This window comes from Aegilops tauschii, chromosome 1 (assembly GCF_002575655.3).
Source record: "Aegilops tauschii subsp. strangulata cultivar AL8/78 chromosome 1, Aet v6.0, whole genome shotgun sequence".
NCBI classification, from domain to species: domain Eukaryota; kingdom Viridiplantae; phylum Streptophyta; class Magnoliopsida; order Poales; family Poaceae; genus Aegilops; species Aegilops tauschii.
In genome coordinates this window covers 426,819,033-426,829,147 of record NC_053035.3, presented here as the reverse complement: position 1 = coordinate 426,829,147, position 10,115 = coordinate 426,819,033, and the positions used below count along the sequence as shown (strand labels likewise).

The 10,115-nt window shown below is 49.4% G+C and overlaps 1 protein-coding gene across 1 annotated transcript; it reads left to right on the top strand.

The window, feature by feature from the left end:
- Positions 1–4,939: 4,939 nt before the first annotated feature.
- LOC109783850 (probable indole-3-acetic acid-amido synthetase GH3.4) lies at positions 4,940–7,387 on the top strand. Its single transcript, XM_020342437.4, has 2 exons — positions 4,940–5,436; positions 5,571–7,387. Exons 1-2 carry the CDS (start codon positions 5,090–5,092, stop codon positions 7,087–7,089), a joined length of 1,866 nt encoding a protein of 621 aa, XP_020198026.1. The 5' UTR covers positions 4,940–5,089; the 3' UTR covers positions 7,090–7,387.
- The last annotated feature ends 2,728 nt before the right edge of the window (positions 7,388–10,115 follow it).

Below are 10,115 nucleotides of genomic sequence, written 5' to 3'. Positions count from 1 at the left end.
AATCAAATCAGACAAAAAAACTCTTGTCTGCTTTGGCAGTATTTTCGGGGACACACACACACCTGCGCACTGCGTTTGACAAGCATTATATTTACCTGGGCATTGAATTGCCGGCCAATGCAAAAGTGACACCGTGCAGTGCAGAGGAGACACGCCAACAGAGCCACACGTACGTATATTAATTAGTTGCTCATCGTTAATCGTCTCCCAAGGGCCAAAACCCCTAGTGCAACCAGCTGCCTCTGAAAAAAATCCTTTTAAAGTACTCTCGAAAAAAAAAACTTTTGCAGGTCGTTGCAGAAAGGACAAAGGAGCACGCGTCATGCTGCTGTTGACGTGCAACCATAGTTAGCTGGAGGGGCCAGCTGTTTTCGCCGGGAAGTGATACTGTTGCCGGCCGACGGGCCGGCACCCTCGCGGCCGCGGCTCGCGCACGCAAAGGCCGCGCCCCCCGCCAGCCCGGTGCACCATATGCGCGCGCCCGCATTGGCCGAACCCCGGCATCCATCTCCGGCTCGTGTCGCCTCGCGTGTTTACTGCGGCCACGCCGGCGCACGTTTCCTCGGGTTCAGTCGAGTTCCAACCACCAACCTGTGGTGAGTGCGCGCCAAGTGCAAAACACAGCACTGCATGCCGTCCATTAATAAGAAGAAAAACACACTCCGGCCATGTACTCGTATTTTGATATTTGTAAGCATTTGGTTCATTATAGTATTGTTTTGTAAAATAACCTAGACTAGAAATTGAATGATATATACTGCCATTTTGCGGGAAAAAGAAATTGGATATTGTTGTATGCCATTCATACTCCAAATATTAGACCCGTCTCAATGTGCAATTTCCGATGGCCGCTTCACTTGTATTTAGAAAAATTCAAGCATACGAGAGCTAGCAAAACCGTTCTCACAAAAAAAAGGTAGCAAAACCGGCACATACGCACATCGTTTTATTTACAGAGAACACAAAAACATATGCCTGAACAAAAAAAAAGGAACTCGAAATGGTATAACAAGATATGTAGTTGTAAGAAAAAAGTTAAAAGTACACTTTCTTGTTCTTCGGCTATAACTCTGGTGCAACTTTGGTTTCACAACTTCATACTACACTATTGACCCCTCAACTTTGAACCCGAATAACTCGGTCCTTTGCGCAACACAAAGTAGTGTGATGGACCACATGTCATTAGGTATATACCCATGGTAGCACAATCCACAAAACAAATATGTAGATTATATGCACTTTAAAATTAAAAGATTTATGAAAATGAATGCTAGATTTATTTAAGGAGTATTTTGCAAAAAAAGAGATACACTTAAAATGTTCCAGGAAATTTACTAAAAACAATGTGAGTATACACAGTTCCTAAAAAAAAATACATAAAGATAATAATTGTTTTTAGAAAAAAGATACTCACTCCGTAGAAAGACGAGTGGATATTAAACATAACTCATGAAATGGTACTATTTCAAGGATGTTACTTACCTTATTATTTTTTACAATTGTTATTTTAAAAATGTCTTGATTTTAAAATTTGTTTGGCTTCAAATTCACTGATAAAGTTTACTATAAAGGCGTCATTTTCATATTTCCCTTTTTCGTTTACAAGTTTACTTTTACTATATTTTTGGGCTAGTTTGCCACCTACACGAGACCACTTCAGGTCATGCTGAAATTTGCTTTTGATTGAGGTGAAAGATCAAATTTATTGGATTCTCATGGTGAGATACTATGAGCACAAACCAACAATGGAAAGGATCATACAAGCAGCTAGTTCTTCGTACATTTTTAAAAAGATAACCATGTCACGGAAGTCACAAGCGCAGAATTGTCCAATCTTCACCTCAACATCATGCTTACAAAAGCCAACAATTATCATGTCTCCAATATTAATACATCCTCTCGAATATCTACACATTCAAAATGTACCAAACCTGAGCAATAATTACTAATAGCAAGCAAGGACTTGAGTTGCACCGAAATATATCACAAGAGGGCAAAAAATAAGGGAAGCACAAGTATTTAAGTGGACTAGGTAAATGCCCGTGCATTGCAATGGATCATACATAATATAGTGATTCAACATCAAATGTGCACGACATAACCGTTAGTAACCTCATGGACATCAGGCATATTGTCAAAGTTTTTGACGATTAAATCACTCTTCTTCGGTGGTCCTTGTTGGAATGGGAAAGAAGGGTAGACGCATGACATCGGGAAGGGGCCTACCAGAGAGAAAAGACATCGCAAAGCAGCACCATGACGTTTTGGGTAGTTGTGCGCCTCTGTTGCTACTATGATTGCACTACATGTTGTTGTACTTCTATGCTTATATGGAGAAGTTGCTAGGCATGAAAGCTAACAAGACAACCCCCAAAAAACTAACAAGAAATCCAAAGGAAGCCCTCGTTAATCATTATAATTCAGATTTAGTACAATTTTCCTTTGCTTTGGCGCGAGAAAGCAGGATCGTTTTCTGGTACATACTGATATAAAAAATCCTTATTCAACATTACAATGCTTTCAAGCTTTCACCGGCTTCTCTTCGCTATTTCTAACCATCTTCTAGCTCCTCATGTTTACCATCTTCTAGCTTTCTCTCCACTTGATCATCTTGATGCATGCCGCCGTCACAGCGAACCTTACCTCCACAGTCATTGTTACTCATGTGTATCAATTTCGCATAAGCGAGACGTTGATGAGAAGATGGAACATGATTTTATTCAACTGGGTAGATGAATATATGATCAAGTGGAAGAAGAATTAAGAACACATATTTATTCCATGAGGTATAAGAGAAATAATAATAAACTCACCAGGGAGGAGAAAAAATATCGTCCTAACATTCACAAACAAAAAATATACACTGCTAGAAAATAGTAATAAAAAAGCATCATGGGCAACTAAACCTGGACCAAAGATAAATATTGGAGATGTAATAAAGTGGGGCTCGTAATTTAATATAAGTGGAGCTACACACGCCCAACACAAGGGACTCATTTTAGTTCTTGCTCTGCCTACTTTTCCAGGAAGCATTTTGGTTCTCCATACTACCCCCTTCGTTTAATAATCTTACATTTTGGAACGGAGGGAGTACATTCCTTGTTACATAAGTAGGGAATGAAAATATGAACAATAAATTGATTACTCCCTTTAGTGATCCAGAAATGGAGCAGAAAGTATTCTCACATTCTTCCCAGCGGTGACCCTGGGTTACCGAACCCACGGGATGAAGGTCCCCTTTAAGGTAGGGTCTCCAGCAAGCTTTGTTAAAGAAACAATTTCAGCTTTTGACCGGATCGAAATCAAACAACCTGGAGTAAAACATTCCATTTTATCAAAAAAAAAGATAGGCACGAGTATGGGGTCTTAATGCTTACAACCATTCATTTGCGTTGGGACCAAATATAATCTTAATTTGTGCGCTGGAAGTCACCCATCGAGATGTGCTTGTTACGAACCAATGTGGGGATGTGCCAAAATCACGTCTTGATCGGCACACGTCCTAAATCATATCCATCTCACATGGTTGCCTAGATAATTATCATTGCAATAATCAGACAGGAGCTTTGAATGTTTAGTGACTACACCTCTTGAATCCTCATCGATAAGATCCATGTTACCGTACTAAACCCTTCTATCACTGGTTTTCATAATAACAGTTCACGGTCTACCTGCCCTTATTAGCCCGTCTGTGGCTCGCTCTCCATGATCCTGGGTACATGCAGGGATGAAGAACGCATAGGAGAAAAGAGATATCTATGGAACAATTTTATTTCACACATATGGGACGTTAATTCAAGGCACTTCAATTGACCCCACAACGAATACAGAGGGTTGCAAGACTCTTGCCTCAACCCATACCTTACCGAACCACTCACACACAAGGATCAGATCACATGAAGACCACATTGAAAAACACGTCATGGAGATTGATTGATTGATAATACGTCTTACAATGGATGCCGTGTGCGATGCACGATTGCAACTATGATCCAGTGGGAGAGGAACTACGGTGGTGATGGCGGCTATGGAGATGGAAATGGTGGCGGCTCGGGTTGATGAGGATGGTTGAAGATGACTCTGCTGTGGCTTCGCTCGCGGACTGTTAACATTTCGGCATCGACCCCTTCATAAAAAGTAGGTGGATGAGAGGCCTCAGTTTGTACATGTTGCTTTATTGGTTGTTGAATTTCTTTGTACCAATTAACCAAATTTAATGGGTTTCCAAATATTGGTTGTTTATTGATTTGTGCCAATTGATCCAAACTTAATTTGTTGCCAAATATACCAAAGATTTATCAGGTTACTACTACCAAAGATTGATCAAAATTTATTTGTACCGATTGACCAGAATTTAATGGGTTGCCAAAGATACCATATTGCTAAAGAAGAGATTGGTTACCATACATGAATTACTTGGTTACCAAAGATAGAAGAGTGGGCCTTTTTTCTCTTTTCCTGCAAAAAAAAAAAACAGAAAAAGGGTCTTTCCTCTCAAAAGAATTTTAAAAAAGGGAAAAAGGAGGAGTAGTGAACTAATGGAGGGGGTCGATGATCATGCAGATGGTATGCCGGATCGCGGGTGCAAATATGGAGCCAACCGCTTGCCACTTGCGGCCTCCACATCATTTCTGTGACTCATCATGCATATGAGCCACGCCTCCCCCTCCCGCGTATGAATGAATTGAACTGAAACCGCGGAGGGAAAAACGACGAAAATCAGGCTAGAATACGACCCCGCGAGCACCAGAAACCCAACCCCCGTCATTTGCGCACCGTACGGGATTTTGGTATTCTCCCTTTCATTCGCTCGCAATCGTACCTACGTACGTACGTACGGGACACCAGATGTGTACTATTCGGGGGCGAAAAGACGAGGCTGCCCTCAACGCCCCCCCGCCGTCCTATAAATCTGCGCCGCCCGCTCGCGCTTCTGCCCACACCCACACCACACACAAGCAGCACCCTTCACTTATCAGACGGACGCCGGTGATAAGAGCGACGAGCGAGCTAGCCTCCGTCCACATCGCACTACACGACACAGCCGCGGTAGAGAAGGCTGTACTTGCCGGGAGCCCGGTGCAGTGCCATGCCGGAAGCGCCGATGGCGGTGCCGGGCACGGCGGCGGGCGCGGGGGCGGGGGTCTCCTCCTGGGAGGAGGCGCACCGCCAGGTGCTCGACCTCATCGAGCGCGTGACCCGGTGCGCGGGGGAGATACAGCGCCAGGTGCTGGTGGAGATCCTGGCGCAGAACGCGCCGGCCGAGTACCTGCGCCGCATCGGCGTCCCGGGCGCCGCCCCCGGCGCCGACGACGCCTTCCGCCGCCTCGCGCCGCTCACCACCTACGAGGACATCCTCCCCGACGTCATCCGCATCGCCAACGGCGACTCCTCGCCCATCCTCTCCGGCAAGCCCATCCGAGAGTTCCTCACTAGGTACGCACGCACGCACGCACGCATCCATCCATCCGTCCATCACACCCTAGCCTGCTACGTACGTACTGTACGTACATGTGTCCGTTTTGGCATGATTGAACGCCGATCTAATGGACGAACGAACCTACCTGCAGCTCCGGCACGTCGGGAGGGGAGCGGAAGCTGATGCCCACCATCGAGGAGGAGATGGACCGCCGGTCCATGCTGTACAGCCTGCTCATGCCGGTCATGAGCCAGGCCATGCCGGGGCTCGACAAGGGCAAGGCCATGTACCTCTACTTCGTCAAGGCCGAGTCGCGCACGCCGGGAGGGCTGCCGGCGAGGCCCGTCCTCACCAGCTTCTACCGGAGCCGACATTTCCTGGAGCGCCCCCACGACCCCTACACCGTGCACACCAGCCCCGACGAGGCCATCCTGTGCGTCGACGCGTACCAGAGCATGTACGCGCAGCTGCTCTGCGGCCTCGTCCACCGCGCGGACGTGCTCCGCGTCGGCGCGGTCTTCGCGTCCGGGTTCCTCCGGGCGATCCACTTCCTCGAGAAGCACTGGGAGCGTCTGTGCCGGGACATCCGCACCGGCGAGCTGGACGCGGAGATCACCGACCGTGCCGTGCGCGCCGCCGTCGGCCGGGTGCTCCGCCCGGACCCGGCCCAAGCCGACGCGATCGAGGACGCGTGCAAGAGGTCGTCGTGGAAGGGCGTGATCCGGAGGGTGTGGCCCAACACCAAGTACATAGACGTCATCGTCACGGGTGCCATGGCCCAATACATCCCTACCCTCGACTACTACGGCGGCGGCCTGCCACTGGCGTGCACTATGTACGCCTCCAGTGAGTGCTACTTCGGCCTAAATCTGAACCCGATCTGCAGTCCAGCCGACGTCGCCTACACGCTGATCCCGACAATGTGCTACTTCGAGTTCCTCCCCGTCCAATCCGGCAGCAGCGCCGCCGCCGGCGAGCCGGACCAGCGGGACCTCGTCAACCTCGTCGACGTGAAGCTCGGCAAGGAGTACGAGCTCGTCGTCACCACCTACTCCGGCCTGTACCGCTACCGCGTGGGCGACGTGCTCCGGGTGGCGGGGTTCAAGAACGCGGCGCCCATGTTCAACTTCCTGCGGCGGAAGAACGTGGCGCTGAGCATCGACGCCGACAAGACGGACGAGGCGGAGCTCCACGCCGCCGTGAGCAGCGCGGTGCAGCACCTGGAGCCGTTCGGGGCGTCGCTCGTCGAGTACACCAGCTACGCCGACGCGAGCACCATCCCGGGCCACTACGTGCTCTTCTGGGAGCTCCGCGCGGGCGGCGGGTCCACGACCCCGGTGCCGGCGTTCGTGTTCGAGGACTGCTGCCTCGCCGTGGAGGAGTCGCTCAACAGCGTGTACCGGCAATGCCGCGCCGCCGACCGCTCCGTCGGGCCCCTGGAAATCCGCGTCGTCTCCGAGGGCACGTTTGACAAGCTGATGGACCTCGCGCTGAGCCGCGGCGCGTCGATCAATCAGTACAAGGCGCCGCGGTGCGTGCGGCCGGGCCAGGTGGTGGAGCTGCTCGACGGCAGGGTGGAGGGGAGGTACTTCAGCCCCAAGTGCCCCAAGTGGAGCCCCGGGAGCGCGCAGTGGACCGGCGGCCATGGCAAGACGCTGAGCACCAGTTAGTTCATGGGGTACATCGATCGGAGTTGGGAATTAAGGTAATTAAAATCGGTGGAGCGGCTAGTTAATTAAGATAAGAGAGGGAGAAAGGACGTGGTGGCCAAGTCTTGATTGGAGACTGATGGACGGTGAGTGATCAGGAGCTGAGCCACACTACTAGCAGTACTATATCAGTCTCCAATGTTTGTTTAATTAGCTACCTAATCATAGAGTGTCAGCTTAGCTAGGACCTATCTATGGTTTTTGTTTCTTTCTCTTTATGCCTTTTTGTAATAAAGTAGTTGTAGCAGCTGTTGTTTTTTGTTTCTTTGTCATTTTTGGGTAATGTAGTAGACGCTCGATTTGTAAATGTAAGTCATCGATCGTTAGTCTTTATGATTGTGGACGCACAGAACATGTCATGTGCTCCCCTTTTATGCTCCTGTCAAGTTTAATTTTTGCTTATGAAATTGCTAAATCTCAGTCGACTAAGACTTAACGAAGAAAAGAGAAGGGAGCCAGCACGGCCACCACGTTCCCGATCTGGAGAGCTTGCTCATCTAACCGGGGCTAGTGCTGCTCCCAAGGCGTCTCTTCGGTGTGAGGGTGTGGCAAGACGAGGCAGTGGCGAACTGGCCATGCAGTAGATGCCGCGGTCATGGCCCGCGCCTAAGAGAATGTGACGATGCAATAGATGCCACGGCCGTCGCGCCCAAGCTGGCTTGTGCGCTGCTGGGCACTGTTGGTCGCGCTTGGCTGACTGGCTCTCCCTTCGTCAACGCATCATCGGCTAGACAATGGTCGCCGAAAGGGCCTGGACCTACAGATTCAGCAGTTTTTTTTTCTGATCTTCATCGCCGGTGGTGATGCAAATGGCGAACGCGTCCTTCACCCTTGTGTAATCTTTTGTGACGTGCGATGATGATGGTAGTGGTGGTATGTTGTCATGTTGTCTAATAAGGCCGGTCATCTACCTCCACTTGTGAGGACGGTGCGGGTATATGCCCAATCGTCCCAAACTCGGGATTTTGATGGTGCATGTGGCCTTCCTCCCTCATCAAAGTATGTGTCGTCTTGTGGAGGCGGCTCTTGTCACGGCTTAACTGCCTGCTCATGCAGGCATGGTCATCTCTTGCGTGGCATCTCACGTCGACCATGCGCGTATGCAGCTGCAAGGATCTGCAACGACCGTGGAAAGTGGAGGAGATAATGTATGATGACTTCGATCGGGTGGTGCTTCTTGAGTACCCGGTCTCGAGCTCTCGGGTGAACACCCTAAGTCTGGCATTGGTTGGTTATACCTGGCAATGGCAACGCTTTTGCACTGTTAGACTCGTTACCTTGTTGAAGGCATTGCTTGGAGTTGATCTTTAGGGTGAAAAATCACGATCTGGCCTTCAGTGGTGGATCCGGACACTAGTAGAAAACAGGGCTTTGGTTCGGGCCTGGCCAGCCCATTAGTCCCGATTCAGTCACGAACCGGGACCCATGGGGGCATACGTCCCGGTTCGTGAGCCCAGGGGGCCGGCCGGGGCCTCGTGGGCATTGGTCCCGGTTCGTCTGGACCCATTTGTCCCAGTTCCAGGCACGAACCGGGACCAATGGTCCTCGCTCCTGCCCCACATACATTTGTCCCGGTTCGTGGCTCGAACCGGGACAGAAGGGGGGCCTTTAGTCCCGGTTCCAGCCATGAACCGGGACAAATGAGTTGCCTATATATATACCCCATCGCCGCAGCAGAGCACTCCACAGTGCTCTGTTTTTTCTGGCCGGCGAGGGGAGGGAATTTGGGTGCTCTAGCTCACCTCCTATGCACATGAGGTGTTCGATGAAATGCCCGAGCCACACTAGTTAAGCGTTCTCCTCTCGAAGATCGACCTCCAAGCTCTATTTTCCCCGAGATTTGCATAGGTTTAGCGGTCCGTCACGTCCTGTCCCCGTTTTCACCGCCGTTGATCTCCCGCGCCGATCTCATCGCCTGCACCACCGTGGTGAGCCTATTGTTCTTATCTTCTTTCTGAAAGAAAAGAATTCTTACTTTAGATAGATACTTGTCTAATTTTCTTACTTTTATTATTGCTTGTCAATGAGAACTATGTATGTACATTGGTTTTAATGTGATGATGAACTTCTATTAATTTGGTCACTTATCTATCCATGATATTTTGTAATGGTTTTTGACACACTTAATTATATATAATGCACGCAGATGAACCGGCAATGGATGTATGGTGACAGACACCTCCGAGTACGTTAAGGGTGTGCATAATTTTCTCGAAGTGGCTGAGGCAAACAAGCAGAATGGTTTTATGTGCTGTCCATGCCCTATATGTGGGAATACGAAGTCTTACTCTAACTGAAAAATCCTTCACAGCCACCTGCTTTATAAGGGTTTCATGCCACACTATAATGTTTGGACCAGGCACGGAGAAATAGGGGTTATGATGGAAGACATCGAAGAAGAAGAGGACGATGACAACTATGTGCCCCCTGAATACGGTGATGCTGCAACGGGGGAAGCTGCTGAAGATCAAGAGGAACCAGACGATGTGCCCGATGATGATGATCTCCGCCGGGTCATTGTTGATGCCAGGACACAGTGCGAAAGTCAAAAGGAGAAGCTGAAGTTCGATCGCATGTTAGAGGATCACAAAAAAGGGTTGTAGCCCAATTGCGAAGATGGCAACACAAAGCACGGTACCGTACTAGAATTGTTGCAGTGGAAATCAGAGAATGCTGTGCCTGACAAAGGATTTGAGAAGCTACTGAAAACATTGAAGAAGAAGCTTCCAAAGGATAACGAATTGCCCGACAGTACGTACGCAGCAAAGAAGGTCGTATGCCCTCTAGGATTGGAGGTGCAGAAGATACATGCATGCCCTAATGACTGCATCCTCTACCGCGGTGCGTACGAGGATTTGAACGCATGCCCGGTATGCGGTGCATTGCGGTATAAGATCAGACGAGATGACCCTGCTGATGTTGACGACGAGCCCCCCAGGAAGAGGGTTCCTGCGAAGGTGATGTGGTATGCTCCTATAATACCACGG

Bases quoted from the DNA above. Each gene is read 5' to 3' on its own strand.
- LOC109783850 (XM_020342437.4), top strand. From the start codon at position 5,090: ATGCCGGAAGCGCCGATGGCGGTGCCGGGCACGGCGGCGGGCGCGGGG. The intron at 5,437-5,570 runs GTACGCACGCAC...ACCTACCTGCAG, and splicing joins ATCCGAGAGTTCCTCACTAG to CTCCGGCACGTCGGGAGGGG.